Source organism: Cervus canadensis, chromosome 3, assembly GCF_019320065.1.
Source record: "Cervus canadensis isolate Bull #8, Minnesota chromosome 3, ASM1932006v1, whole genome shotgun sequence".
NCBI classification, from domain to species: Eukaryota; Metazoa; Chordata; class Mammalia; order Artiodactyla; family Cervidae; genus Cervus; species Cervus canadensis.
In genome coordinates, this window is record NC_057388.1 from 29,504,987 (window position 1) to 29,521,473 (window position 16,487).

The window sequence follows — 16,487 nt, forward strand, 5'->3', positions numbered from 1 at the left end:
TTCCAAAGAGATCAAAGGTTAAGTTTGTATATGAAATAAACTTACAAGGCAAAATAAATTCCTGTTAACATTTGCACCATGAATCCTGAAGAAACTGGTACCCTGCTACTTATACCTTTGTATTTTCTTACTTGTTGTCGAGGATATCCACAAACACAGATTCTAGAAAGACCAAAATAAATATATTTGCAAAATTAGTAAAAATACAGATAATATATTTTGTAACATCTGTAAGTTAACAATATACAAGGTATGCTCTCATTACAAACCAAATAGCAATGAAACAAGGAATCTTTCAAAACAGAACATTTGTCTATAACATTTTCCTGAGTAAGTTAGACTGGAAAAATATGTAGAAAGCTAGAGGTATGTTAAAATATAATAAGTGAACCAGATTCTCAGAGTTAGTTCACTAATTCTGTTCAATCATTATTATTGATCGTATTATTAATGATTTTTGGTTATCATAAAAAACATGAAACTCAGTGTTATTTAGCATGAACAGATCACAGTGATATGATCCTCTATTCCTGACAAAGTTCTTGACATAAACTGCAGGCTCCAAAAAAATATTCTAAAATTATACTCAAACTTCATACAGTACATTTAATAAATTTCAGACAGACTGAAAAATTTATTAAAATACCATAAATAAAAAATAAAATACTAGTCTTCACATGTCTAAACATGACACCAAAGGTAGAATCTTACAGACCAATAGATTTTACTAACATTTTTAAAAGAAACTACAAGAAGTATGAATCTTAGTAAAGAATACTTAAAGAGTATTTAGTTTAGTAAATACAAAGCCACTTCAAAGTCTAACCCTGGGGACCAATTATATATATCATTCAGAGAATAATATGAAATAAACATGTTTTGAAAGTCAATTTAAATGACAGGGAAAAAATTATAAACCCATGTATCCTATCCCATTTTATAACAAACAAGTAGGTGAAAGGCATATCACTGTAAAATAATCATATACAAGGACACAGAGTTTTCTATTTTCTTCTCTACATTTATATGTATTTTCTAAATTTTCTATGACCCACATGCACTGCTTTTAAATAAACACTAAGCTTCTATCTCTAATAAAATTGGAAACCAGTTGTTTTCTCATAATATGGTGTGACTGATACAACACAGCCCTCACTTTTTTTTTTGCTTTATTATCTGATTTAATATTTACTTTATTATTCTTTCTTGAGATATAGCCATATTATTTTAAAGATATACCATAAAATGTTTGGATGTTTGTATATATGGCATAATGATCACATAATAAGTCTAGTTAACATCCATCACACACAGTTACAAATCTTTTCCTTGTGGTAAGAACTTTTAAGATTTATTTTCTTTGCAACTTTTAAATATGCAGTACAGTACTAACTGCAGTCACTATGATGTATATTACATCCCCGGACTTACTTATTTCATAACTGGAAGTTTCTACACTTTCACTCCCTTCACTCATTTTGCCCACCTCTCACCACCACCCACATCACCTCTTACCAGCACAACCTTCACTTAATATGGTACTAGAAAACAGCCTGTAATTTACCCCTCCATTCAATTACTACTTGGAAATTAATATTCCGTCTACTCAATGAACCTAAGCCTTCACTTAAACATGTCCGGGTATGCCACAGACAATTCCAAAAAATATCCCCTTTGAGGATATCATTTATTCAAAGCAACTTTAAAGAATAAATATAAACTCATTTGATATTGACAGGATCTTAAAATTCTTTAGAACCAAGAGTAAGAGGGAGCAGGGATACTTAAAAACGGAATGTTTCCTTTCCCTCAAAATTTGTATGTTGAAGCCCTAATTCCCCAATATGATGGTTTTGAATGTGGGACACCCTGAGGGTAACTAGGTCATGAGGGTGGGGACCATTACTGGATTAGTGACCTTATATAAAGAGGAAGAGAGGCCAGAGGATGCTCAGCCATCTGAAGGTGGTCAGTCACCTGTAAGGTAGGAACAGGGCCTTTGCTTAGAACTAAGTCTGGCATCTTCACCTTGGATTTCCCAGCCTCCAGAACTATTGTTTAAGCCACTCAATCTACAGTATTTTGTTATAGCCACCTGAGAGAAGCTCAGAAAAATCAGCTCTCCATGAAATAAAAACTCAAATTTTGTTTTATATTATAAAAACTTATACGCAAATAAGAAAAGAGACTCCTCTTATTACCTAAAGAAGCAAACTTAGAACAATTTCTTCTTACACTTTACACCTTTATAATAGGGATGATAGTAAATAACTGAGAACCATTATATGAAAGATAAGATTTCTCAATTCATTTATTCATTCAATAAATACTTATTAAGGATTTATATTGTGTCAGACACTAGGGATATAGATAAAAGATATAGGTCCCACAGGGATTCATAATCAAATCAAAAAGACTGTAGTCAACAAATATTTGCAATGACTAAGATGACAGAGGTAGCAAAAGGAGAGAGAAGTAAATGCTAGTGGAAGAAGGAGAGGGCCAGAGCAAGTTTCCCAGAAAGAGATTTCTTTGAACTACGTGTGTTCTTAGTTGCTTAGTCACGTCCAGCTCTTTGCGACCCCATGGACTGCAGCCCGCCAGGCTCCTCTGTCCATGGGGATTCTCCAGGCAAGAATACCGGACAGGTTGCCATGCCCTCCTCCAGGGGATCTTCCCAACTCAGGGATTGAACCCAAGGCTCCCATTGCAGGCGGAATCTTTATCGTCTGAGCCACGAGGGAAGCCCCTTGAAGAAAAAGCGGTGTTTGGATTTCCCAGGAAAGAATACCGAAGTGGGTTGCCATTTCCTTCTCCAGGGGATCTTCCCAACCCAGGGACTGAACCCACGTCTATGGCATTGGAGGCAGATTCTTTACCACTGAGCCACCAGGGAAGCCCTAGGTGAAAATATAGTAAAGGGCAAAACCAGAGAAAGATGAAACAGTGTGATATTGAGGAGAGTGGTAGGATTTTAGTAGGAATAGAATGCTAGGACACTAAAAAGTAAGAGAAGCTAGCTAGTTAGGAGTCAGAGCATTTTATAACCTGCTACGCTTTATCATGAAGGCAATGGGAAGCAACTAAGATTTTTGTTTTGTTGTTTTAAGCAAGGGTTTGACATGATCAGATTGGTCTTTTGATATCACTCAGGTTCTCTTTGGAGACTAGAGAGGAGAGTGTCCAAATATCCCATGAGTGAGAGGAAGGGAGCCTGAACTAAAGAAGTAATTGTGGGGAGGAGAATCCATGGGACTGGAGTCACATCAATTAAGTATCAACAGGGACTGAGAAGGAAAGAATAAGAGAAGTGTGTAATTAGCCCTACATTTAGTTTGGACAGCTGACTGGCTGGCAGCCATTAAATCAATTTGGACAAATATATACTGTTTCGAAAGATGCTAAGTTTCAGATGTGTTTATTTTTAGGTATATGATACAGGTGTTACTTTTGTCTGTCATGCTCTCTCTTTCACCTCCGATATCTTCCATTAATATCCCTCTATCCCTCTTACCTTTAGGAACTAGTCTTCCCCTATAAAATCAGGTACAGCCATGTGATTATGGTGAGGCTGCCAATGAAACTGCCTGTGACAAGAGATCACTACTCTAAGATCTATTTTTCCCTTCTTCCTTCTAATAATGTATATAAAGGCACACACCCCTCCGCACTTCCCAACCAGCTCTAGCTAGAACAATGGCCACCCGATGGAGCCTATATTCTCTAGCCTTCCTAGTGTAAGTCTGATCATGTGACTAGTTCTAGACAACGGTTTGTTAACTGAAGTGGTGCGACTTCTGAGTTGTACCCTTAAAAAGCAGCTGCTTGCCTTCCACTCTCTCCCTACTTTCAGGATAGAAGGCAGATGTAATAGCAGTGATCCATCATCATACAGACACTGAAGAGGGACACCGAAGAGAATGCAGAATCCCAAGAAAGAAGTAGCATGAACACTTTAGAAACAGAGCCAATCTGCCCTCAGGCCATCTATTAACTTGGGATTTTATGTGAAAGAAAGTGAATAGCTACTTCCTTTAAGTTACCGTTATTTCTGTTAAAACAGTCCAACCAATATTTAAACTGATACATACAGTATTCTTCCAATAATACTGCTACACAACTTGGCCCTAGAAGGGTTTATTCAAGCCTCAGACAGCATGATCAGAAACTTTGGCTGGACTGTTTTTCACAGTGAACCTGGGAGAGACGTTCTTTTTTGCTGAGTTCACTAAAGGTAGACAATGTCAGTTTTTAGCTGCCTGTGGTCACTGCTCTCACCACATGAAAGAAGCCTATTGTCAGAAAAAAAATGTACAACGCCAAGAGTTGATAACCTAACATCATTTGAGCCTCTGAATCTAGCTGAGGTAAGTTCCATCTCTGCTTTTCCCAAGTTGTTGTTGTTCAGCCCCCGAGTCATGTCTGACTCATTGCAGTCTCATGGACGGCAGCACGCCAGGCCTCCCTGTCCCTCACCATCTCCCGAAGTTTGCCCAAGTTCATGTCCCTTGCATCGGTGATGCCATCCAGCCATCTCATCCTCTGACGCCCTTTTCTCCTTCTGCCTTCAATCTTTCCCAGCATCAGGGTCGTTTCCAAAACGTCAGCTGTTCTCATCAGATGACCAAAATACTGAAGCTTCAGCTTCAGCATCAGTCCTTCCAACAAATATTCAGGGTTGATTTCCCTTAAGATTGACTGGTTTGATCTCCTTGCTGTCCAAGGGACTTTCAGAAGTCTTCTCTAAATACTAGGAGCCAAAAATTTTCCCAATGATATAATGCAGTTTTATGCAGATATCAGTCAGTTATAAGAGAAAGAATTCTAACTTTCATAAGATATTTATGGGACATTTCAGTGAAGATGTTTACTGAATCGGATACATAGGTTTAGAAATCAGGAAGGAAAGTATATGGTTTAGAAAAGAAAATATGGTCAGAAACCATTTACTGTTATTATTACACAGTTTGGTTTTTTTTTTTTAAACAACCTTGCCTTGGGTCTAGGATGGTCAATCAACTGTTAAATTTACTTTAGGTAAGAACTAAAGAGCCAGAGCTCTCACTTTACACAAGATATAGGAATCTAGGTCCTCTCATTTTCTCTACTAGCTACCTAAGGAGATAAGCAGTCATGTATTACAGGGTTTATTTACTTCTTTCTTCAGAAATGCAGACAGTTAGTGTCTTAGTCCATTTGGGCTACTATAACAAAACACAACGGACTGAGTACCTTATGAACAACAGAAATTCATTTCTCAAAGTTCTGGAGGCTAAAATCACAAGATCAGGGTGCCAGCATGGTCAGGTGAGGGCCCTCTTCAAGGCTGCAGACTTCTTGCCATATCCTCACATGACAGAAGGGGAGGGGGAGACCAGTAGTATCTCTTGGCTAAGAATATTAACCCCATTCAAGAGGAATCCTCATGAATGACCGAGGTACCTCTCAAAGGCCCAACCTCCTAGTACCATCACATTGGACATTAAGATTTCAACATAAGAATCTGGGGGTGGGTGGGAACACAAACATTCAGATCATAGCCATTAGGGGTTTTTGTTTGTTTTTTAGCTGATAGTTTTTAATAGCTACTAAAACTTTACACCAACTGCCGCAAGTGACTTCAAGAATTTTTCCTTTATCAATGAAAGATTTTGAAAAAACTAAAACTTAATTATTTCCTTTAATTGTAACTGTACTTATTGGATCACAAATCTCAAGTGAAAGAGATCATCTTTCATTCATTTACTGAACAAATAGTTACTAAGTTTACTGTATGCCAGACCTTTCTCTTGAGGAGACTCTGAGCAGACAGCAGTGGAAAAAATCAAAGTTCCTGACTTCATGATAGTCCAGCAGTTGACAGGATATACCAAATGAACAAACAGGGTAATAACAGTGTTATAAGCACTAAAAGGAAATAAACTGGGGTGGGTGGGAAAGTGCTACTATAGAAAAGATGATAATGGAAGACCTCTCCAAGGAGGCGACATTGAGCCACATCCAAAATAATCTAGTCTTAATAGCTACAGCATTAACTGATAATGGCATCTCTTTACCTTCTCTTCTCCATTCTTTTTTTTTTAATACTTAAGAATTCTGATTTACTCTTCAGTACTCTGATTGCTCTCTTCAAAGATATTCTTTTTGCACAGATTTTATTTTATTTTCACTGAATTTACACTAAGATATATAACAAAGCAAAAACCAACAATAAAGCTACATGTCACATGAGTGCTTGACTCCTCTAATCACTAGAGGTTTATCCTGAAGTTATCTGATTTCCCTTTACAAATCCAAAACATAAGAACTCGACCTTACAAAAGAGCAGCTGAGTGACCTAACCCCTACTGCGGTATTAAACTTACTCTATGGTCACATCTTGAGAAACCTGTATGCAAGTCAGGAAGCAACAGTTAGAACTGGACATGGAACAACAGACTGGTTCCAAACAGGAAAAGGAGTATGTTAAGGCTGTATATTGTCACTCTGCTTATTTAACTTATAAGCAGAGTACATCATGAGAAACGCTGGGCTGGAGGAAGCACAAGCTGGAATCAAGATTGCCGGGAGAAATATCAATAACCTCAGATATGCAGATGACACCACCCTTATGGCAGAAAGTGAAGAGGAACTAAAAAGCCTCTTGATGAAAGTGAAAGAGGAGAGTGAAAAAGTTGGCTTAAAGTTTAACATTCAGAAAACTAAGATCATGGCATCTGGTCCCATTACCTCATGGGAAATAGATGGGAGGACAGTGGAAACAGTGTCAGACTTTATTTCTTTGGGCTCCAAAATCACTGCAGATGGTGAATGCAGCCATGGAATTAAAAGACGCTTACTCCTTGGAAAGTTATGACCAATCTAGATAACATATTAAAAAGCAGAGACATTACTTTGCCAACAAAGGTCCGTCTGGTCAAGGCTATGGTTTTTCCAGTGGTCATGTATGGATGTGAGAGTTGGACTGTGAAGAAAGCTGAGAGCCAAAAAATTGATGCTTTTGAACTATGGTGTTGGAGAAGACTCTTGAGAGTCCCTTGGACTGCAAGGAGATCCAACCAGTCCATCCTGAAGGAGATAAGTCCTGGGTGTTCATTGGAAGGACTGATGCTGAAGCTGAAACTCCAATACTTTGGCCACCTCATGCGAAGAGTTGACTCGTTGGAAAAGACCCTGATGCTGGGAGGGATTGGGGGCAGGAGGAGAAGGGGATGACAGAGGACGAGATGGCTGGATGGCATCACCAACTCGATGGGCATGAGTTTGAGTAAACTCCGGGAGTTGGTGATGGACAGGGAGGCCTGGCGTGCCGCGATTCATGAGGTCGCAAAGAGTCGGACATGACTGAGCGACTGAATTGAACTGATGGTCACATATGGGCTTCCCTGGTCGTTCAATGGTAAAGAATCCACCTGCCTGGTGGGCTACAGTCCACAGGGTTGCAAAAGGTGGATGCGACTGAGCGACTAAACAACAATATGGTCACATATAGATACCTCCCAAATTCATAATAAACCATGAAAAAATTAAATTCCTTTTGGAAGGCATATTTTGTCAACATATTTTGGGGAGAAGATCTAAGTATCAATTTGTAAGTGAGGAAAATTACTGTCATGATTCTCATTCTCTGTTGAGAGACACTACTATCTCATTCTTAGACTGAAAGAAAACCTGTGAGATTGTTGTCAATGTACTGAATTACAAACCACAAAATGATTAGAAAGTCCAATTCCAGTGGGACTGACTGGAGAGACTATTTATTTAGAACTTAAAGTAGGAAAAAAAATAGATTACTACCATCATTAGCTCATAAGACCAGTGAGTAGAAATTAGTTAGAAAAAAAGGGAAACAATAATTTTTCTATTTTTTTAACTTGAGAAATATTTAAAATTCTGTCCAGTTCTATTCCATATCTATTTGGATAAAGCATATACCATGACATAAAACTAACCAATTTCAAAACCTCTTCCTTTTCTGCTCTGCTTTTTAAATAGTGAGAAGAGTGGAGGTGAGAAGGCCAGGAGAGCAGAAAAGTGGAAGAATAAGGGAGAAAAGAGAAAATGGAAGAATTACCTATACAGCAATGAGCACTTTTCTTTTCTCATGCTTCTGCTCTTTGAAATTAGGAGCCTAGTAAAGGCTGCATCTTCTCTCATTTTCCTAAAGAGAGTACCATATACAAAACTAGTACTGAAGTTGTTGGAGGAAAGATTATTTCAAATGGGTTGTAAAGGAATGATTTATAAAGATAGGACGGTTTACAAATTAAATAATAAGCCATGAAAAGTCAATGGTAGGTTCCTTCAACAAGGAATGACCTAGTATAAGGTATGCTCTAGAACGGATTTTAACTTCAAACAGGTGGGGGAAAAAGAAAGAGTGTCTGTGCATCTATAGTGGAAATGCGTGCTCATCACTGGGTCACAATACATAATAGCTGTCCTTTACTGAATGATAACAAAGTGGCATACACTGTGCTAGGAGCCTGTTCCCCTCTCTCTCATCAGTCACAAAAATTAATCCACAGGACGGTGTCTTTGCACAAAGGTGTCCTTAACAGACAGAAAACAAGACGAAATCTATTAGGTGATCAGAAGGCTGACTCAGAAACAAGGAATGTTCATACAGGAAAAAACACACAGATCAAGAATCCCTAGCAGTACATATTCAAGTTACTCAGTGAGGTGACTCAGCAAGTGAACAACATCAGGACAGTTGATTAGACAACGGGGGAGAGTTTAACTTACAGCTTAGTATAGTTTCATATTTAATATTGATATTCAACATCAAAAGGCAAGGTAAGCCATTTATTAAACACACTCGTATTAAACACACTCCTAGAGGAGAACATAGGCAAAACACTCTCCAACATAAATCACAGCAAGATCCTCTATGACCCACCTCCCAGAATATTGGAAATAAAAGCAAAACTAAACAAATGGGACCTAATGAAACTTAAAAGCTTTTGCACTACAAAGGAAACTATAAGTAAGGTGAAAAGACAGCCCTCAGATTGGGAGAAAATAATAGCAAATGAAGAAACAGACAAAGGATTAATCTCAAAAATATACAAGCAACTGCTGAAGCTCAATTCCAGAAAAATAAATGACCCAATCAAAAAATGGGCCAAAGAACTAAACAGACATTTCTCCAAAGAAGACATACAGATGGCTAACAAACACATGAAAAGATGCTCAACATCACTCATTATCAGAGAAATGCAAATCAAAACCACAATGAGGTACCATTACACACCAGTCAGGATGGCTGCTATCCAAAAGTCTACAAGCAATAAATGCTGGAGAGGGTGTGGAGAAAAGGGAACCCTCTTACACTGTTGGTGGGAATGCAAACTAGTACAGCCGCTATGGAAAACAGTGTGGAGATTCCTTAAAAAACTGGAAATAGAACTGCCATATGACCCAGCAATCCCACTCCTGGGCATACACACTGAGGAAACCAGATCTGAAAGAGACACGTGCACCCCAATGTTCATCACAGCACTGTTTATAATAGCCAGGACATGGAAGCAACCTAGATGCCCATCAGCAGATGAATGGATAAGGAAGCTGTGGTACATATACACCATGGAATATTACTCAGCCATTAAAAAGAATTCATTTGAACCAGTCCTAATGAGATGGATGAAGCTGGAGCCCATTATACAGAGTGAAGTAAGCCAGAAAGATAAAGAACATTACAGCATACTAACACATATATATGGAATTTAGAAAGATGGTAACGATAACCCTATATGCAAAACAGAAAAAGAGACACAGAAATACAGAACAGACTTTTGAACTTGTGGGAGAATGTGAGGGTGGGATATTTCAAAAGAACAGCATGTATACTATCTATGGTGAAACAGATCATCAGCCCAGGTGGGATGCATGAGACAAGTGCTTGGGCCTGGTGCACTGGGAAGACCCAGAGGAATCGGGTGGAGAGGGAGGTGGGAGGGGGGATTGGGATTGGGAATAAAGACCTGCCCTCTGTAGTTGAAATAAAAAAAAAAAAAAAAAAAGAGATGCTCAAAGAAAAGAAAAATATTTTCACAAATTTACAAGACTTAGGAATGTACTAATAAAACTTATCTGTAGAATTGGTGGCTATGTTGCTTTTAGGAGGGTCATATGTACTATTTGGGCTTCCCTGGTGGCTCAGTGGTAAAGACCTCTCCTGCAATGCAGGAGATGTAGTTTAGATCCCTGGGTCGGGAAGATCCCCTGGAGAAGGACATGGCAACTTACTCTAGTATCCTTGCCTGGGAAATTGATGGACAGAGGAACCTGGTGGACTATAAACCATAGGGTTGCAAAAGAGCCAGACGTGACTTAGCAACTAAACAACAACAATGTAATATTTAGTACTAGTAGAAGATAAAAACTTGTTGACTAAAATTCATTCAATCTAGCCTCCTTTCAGATCTCCCCTTTCAGGGGTCTGTGCACACTACGTATGAGGAAAACACAAGCATCAAACTGGCCATCAATCTGAATCAAGAAGCAAAGCTTATAGTTAACTGAACAGATTTTTGCCCAGTAGAATAGATAAGTGGAGGGTGGGAAGTGTCCAGGATTGTTTTAATTCCACAACTCATTATAATCAGAAGGTTAAAAATAGAATGGAACACATCTGTCACTGAACCTAGCTCATATATTCCAAGAAATTTTTATGGCTGTATTATGAGTCTGTCCTCCTAGATAGACTAGTCAATCATTTTGCATAATCATTAACAACAACCAAATGAAGCAGCAACCTGAAACAACTGCCACAGGGCCAAGACAACCTGATTAGCCATAGCACAGTGTGATCACTTTATTTTATTCTTCAGGAAAACCTGCATCAGGACTGAGGTCAACAGGAAGCTCTTATACTTTAACTATGTAATCACTTAAAACTTATATCACCTCAGTTCTATAACCAATTTCCCTTCCCTAGCTACGGACTAGGCTTTGCTTGATTGGATACTGTGTGCTTAGTCACTCAGTTGTGTCTGACTTAGCAACGCCATGGACTGTAGCCTGTCAGGCTCCTCTATCCATGGGGATTCTCCAGGCAAGAATACTGGAATGGGTTTCCATGCCCCCCTCCAAGGGATCTTCCCAACCCAGGGATCGAACCCAGGTCTCCTGCATTGCAGGTGGATTCTTGACTCTCTGAGCCACCAGGGAAGCCCATCCTAGTGCTTTCTAACTTTTATCTATACATCTTTAAAATATGTACACCTTAATTAGAATATCTGATAAATGACTAAGGAAATGAGGAATTAAGAGAAGTAGATTTGAAATCATACAATAATAGAGACTCTAAAACAAAAACAAAAGCAAACTAAAAAAGATGGAAATGATAAGTCTGATAGAGATCCTATTATGAATGTTCTGTGCCATAAGAGTTAGCATTGTTAAATAGTTTTAAGTCTTTTGAATTACATAAATCTCTTCTCTCCTTCATTTCCTTATAGCTGGTGAATATACATTTGAGTTTTCTTGTGGCACAGAGTTAACCTAATACGTTTCTACTAAAATATTCTTTGGCCAGTATCCTGTAGACAGTTTTAAAGTAATCTGTGTTTCTCTTTGTTTTCAAAATCAGCCCCTACTTGTATTCTTAAAAACGGTTATCTAATTTCCTGCTTTGGTAAACTTGATATACTAGCTATTTTCTACCCAGAAGATAAAAGTAATTTTTTAGAAAACAGTCCATTGGAGTTAAACAGGACCAGCAACACATTTTTTCCCCTAACTTCGTCATCAGTAATTTCGGTAAAATATCAACAGTGGATCTCATTTAGGTGGATGTAGTAGAACATCTGTATGCACACACACACATGCACACACACACACATCCCTGGGTCCTACCACCTAAGACCCTGCTTTAGAGTAGTATGTTTTAAGTTCCACAGGTGAAAGTTCCAGCATCGAGTTACTCCTTAAGCCAATGTTTCTGAAGTGTTGGTTCTTACACTCATCTTATTGTGTAACATTTTCACTGGACCATACTGAAATGAGAAATGAAAAGTGCTAAACTTCCCACTTTTAACTTATAAACTGTTGTCCTAGCCTTCCACTCTACCCCTTTCGGGTGAAAAAATATTCTCCTTTCATTAAATGATGTTGATGGAAGATATTTATACCACAATGACTTGACAAAAGAAAAAGTTGGCAACACCATGTAAATACCCACTTCAACTTTTCTGAAATTTTATAGATCTGTGAAATTCAAAAACCCTGGGCACTTCCACTTTTAAAATATTTAAAACAAGAAACATATTAGGAAGAGTCAGTAATTGAGAGTGACGGCACACTGGTACCATCCTCCAAGGGGCAGGCAATGAAATTATGCTTCTCTATGCAACCTCCCTCTTATTAATTGCCCAAAGCTACATTTTCTAAGTAAGTTTGCCAAATATAAAATTATTTTACAAGTTCCTGAATTCTACATTTTCCCTTATTTACTTGAATTACAAAGGGCATTTTCTCTGTCTTGTTTTTCTTAAAAAAAAAAAAAAAAAAAAAAAAGGCAGGGTCTTCCCAGTGGTTCAGTGGTTAGGACTCAGTACTTTCACTGCTGAGGGTGTGGGTTCAGTCCTGAATGGGGAACTAAGATCTCACAAGCCTCACAGCACAGCCAAAAGAAAGGTAACATGTTCAACACAGAAAATTTAGAGAATGACAGAAAATCACACAGGAAAAAAATTAAAATAAACTATAATTCCACCAAGCAGACATAGCTACTGTTAATACTCTGGTCATATTCAGTTAATGTTGAAATCACACCATATATACTATCATTAAATACTCTTTTAAATCAGAATTCTTAAATATTTGCATATATTAATACCCAACAATCATCATAATTTAACATAATCAAGAACTTAACCAAGTTCTTGCCTAAATTTTTTTTTAACAAGAAAAGTTTAAAAACCAGTATCTCAAAAAAAGATAAAAAATAATAAAAAATAAAAATAAAAACCAGTATCTCCTATTTATTTCTTGGTACCAAATTAGAACACAATAAAAATAACTAACTAGATAAGATAGACAGATAAAAAGCAAACAAAACAGAAACCATGTCAAAAACTGAAAGGTCATAATAGTTCCATACTTTTAACTGTACAGTATAAGCCTTTTCTCATCAAAATTTTCCATTGAATCGTTATTCAGTTTTATCCTTTTTGTTGTGTTTTTTATGACTTCATTGTGTCTTTAGAGAGTTTTCTGTATGTTGACTAGGTGCAGCTTCATATTAACTTATTTAGTGTTTCAAACAAATGATTAAACAAAAAATAACGTAGATATGTAACAAACAAGCAATACTAGATTCATATACTTCAACACTAAAAACATTTGAATTTACCTTGAACAAATTTGACACAGTGATTGAAGAGAAACACGGGGCATATAGGTTAAGGCAGCATTGTAACACAACAAAAGGAATGTCAACACTTCAAACCTAAAAACAAACCAAAAGAGTTATTTACAAATCTTGAGAATTCCAAGAAGTCAGTTATAATTAAGCAAGCACTGGGGAGGGATATTGTGTTACAGAACAGACCTGTCCAATATAATCACACCAACAAGAATACAAAACCAAAAGGAAAAAGAAGTAACAGTCATACGAAAATTACCTTAAAAATTCAATGCGCCAGATGACATCTAAAACAAAATTTAAGTGACAAACAGGGAAGATGGGGTGTCTCTCTTGTATGAAATGACTCCACATTTTAAAACTTGTTATACACAACTCGTTAAACATTATTTATAAATCTACTGACATAATTTCTTTACAAGTCTGCATGGTAGAACAGTAGGTTATGTCCCCACGGTATACCTATTCTGTGCTGTCAGCATCTCTCTTTGGGGGTGAGGTCCACTGTACACAACTTTTGACAAACCATGCTGGGATAGGGCACTCTCCGTCAGAGCCATGGACCCAATGCTAGAAGGCTAAAGACAAGACACGTGAATAAAGAAAAAGCCATTCTGTTTAACGTGTGGTATTTAGAATATATATACTAATATATATATTTAGAATGACTGCTATAAACATCATATATCTCAGAAATATTCAGATTGCCTACTAAGCATTCTGCTCAAAGATTTAACAAATGACTAAAAACAAACCACAAATAGAAATATAAAATAGTTTAACTTCAAAAATTCTACCCCAGAAATACATAATTCACACACACACACATAAAATCTAATCTTATTTGTCAGATAAAGGGAAAAATATTCAAAATTAATACTTTTAATAGATCTTTTACAATCAGGTTTTAGTTTAAACTTTAATGATTTTGATTTCCCATTTACTTTGGGAATAGCAAAATACTTTGTGTGAAATTTTATACTTTTTAAGGTACTAGCAAACTGATCAAATTTTTCGCCTCAATAACCAACCAAACCCTAATTTACAGCAACTGCAAATCTTAGGACTAATAAACTTACTTTGATAAAAATGTAACTTACTTCATGATATACAGATGGTTTGGATAAAGATGGAATCGTAAAACTCAATACTTTACTATGTCCCTGTTTGTCAACTATTTCCTACAAACAAAAGAAAGTGAAAGAAAATGTCTCATAATATTTATTTTTTACACATAAATTTAAATATTTATTTTTTACACATAAATTGTTAGTGAAAATAAAAAAGACCTGAAAAGAAAGGAATTTTAAAGTCAACTAAAATCTTAAACTATGATAATCCATTATTCATAAACATTAGGAGTTAACCTTCTCCTTAAAATGTAAGTAATATAGTTTTAAGGCTGAAATGCAGATGTCTTGTCTTAATTATCTTTGATTTTCCTCATGTAAAAAGTTCCATTTTCTAAATCAATTAACACAGTCCTGAAACATATTACAAAATGATCCTTAAATTATTTTTCCATTTAAAAAAGTACAAACCTTGAGTATGTATCTAAAATATTTAATATAATATTAATATTATATACAAACATTATCAGTAATGCAAACTATATATTAAATCCATGGTGTGAGCTTTGGAGACAGTCCAGATTTTATATAATTATTAGTGGTAGATCTTAATTTAAATCTTTTCTCCAAACTTTTTGTGAAAGTCACAATAATTTATAGACAGTAGCTTTTAAGTTTAAAAAATTAAAAATTTAACACTGATATTTTCAAATATTTCCATTAAAGAATTTAAATGGTCTGATTTTTAAATGGTCTCCAATCAGTAAAAATGTGTATTTACATAATTGTATGTCTGGCCATACAGCCTTTAGCCTCCATAAGGTTATTTTGGGGAGAATGAGCAATGAGTCATCTGATGTAATTAAAAAAACAAACATTAGCTCTACTAAAATGAAAAATAGTTGCTATTATGTATTCATTTTTGCTGATATTTGGCTTTTAAAACATTTTGTTAACTCCATTAAATACAAACCAAATTGTAAACCCCTAGAAGAAGAGCTTCAATGCATCCACTGCTGTGCACATTTCTGCTGGCGGAGACGGCGAGGTAGCACCAAATCAGTTCTGGAAGAAACTGCAGCGTAAATCGAAGCAACTGCTCCTCTCCACTGCGATAGAATTCAAAGAGCTGGTGACAGACAGGTTCCAACAACTGGAAGAAAGACAAAACATTAACTGAAGGATTGGACTGTATTTGAATGACACTGATATATAAAACATAAAGCATTTTCCTGATTGGTAATTACTGAAATATGCAACCATTTCCATTTTTGGCAGCAAGACTATTCACAGCTAACCTAGTTAGTAAACCAGGAATTCTAGTGGAAGGCCAAACTGCAAAGTTAAGTGTATACACAGGTACTCTGTAAAGTTTAAAACATTCTGTAACTCTCAAGTAGCATTGTTATTAAAACTGTATCTTTTTAACGTCCTAAAATAAATAAATTTTCTTCCTTAATATCCTTTCTTCCAGATAAAACATGCCAATATACAAATGACTGGCTACTGAGTTGGAGAAATTGAAATGGGAATCTTAGGTAGTTACTGTCACCTGGCCTTCCTGAGCTTATAATTAGGTAGCATCTGACTCTAATGACTGGTATGTAGAGTAGCTGAATAACATAAAGCCCCTAGATCTAGTTTCTTACTGTAACTATGACTAATTGCCCCTAGACAATCTAAACACCTCTGTCATTTTGTTTTAGACGTCATTTGGACTTACTGATAACCATTTTTCTCCCAACAACCCCACAGGTATTCATTTAATAGAGATGAGTGTATCTTTAAAGCATATACAATAATCACACACAGGTCACCCACAAATATGTCAAGAGAGTCACAGGGCTATTTTTCAAACTATTTTTCAAACAGGCTATTATTATACTTTCAGTGAACAGGAGTTCATTCACTTCCTCAACTTAGGCAATAGATTTAGATCAACTTAGGAAACAGATTTTCTACTGCAAATAATTGGAATGAACAAAAACTGATTTAAAGTGGATGCCTTGATTTCAAAAAAGTTCAATATGTAAAGTAAACTTGAT

At 36.5% G+C, this 16,487-nt stretch overlaps 1 protein-coding gene across 2 annotated transcripts in view; it reads right to left on the reverse strand.

The window, feature by feature from the left end:
• The window catches only part of FAM126A (family with sequence similarity 126 member A), an 88,780-nt gene that overhangs the window by 23,659 nt on the left and 48,634 nt on the right, over positions 1 to 16,487 (reverse strand). For both annotated transcript variants that reach the window (XM_043462818.1, XM_043462819.1), the window contains exons 4-8: positions 15,416 to 15,595; positions 14,473 to 14,553; positions 13,835 to 13,950; positions 13,361 to 13,456; positions 46 to 162 (exon numbers count right to left, since the gene is read on the reverse strand). In XM_043462818.1, the coding sequence (XP_043318753.1) occupies positions 46 to 162; positions 13,361 to 13,456; positions 13,835 to 13,950; positions 14,473 to 14,553; positions 15,416 to 15,595 (590 nt within the window). The remainder of the gene's footprint in view (positions 1 to 45; positions 163 to 13,360; positions 13,457 to 13,834; positions 13,951 to 14,472; positions 14,554 to 15,415; positions 15,596 to 16,487) is intronic.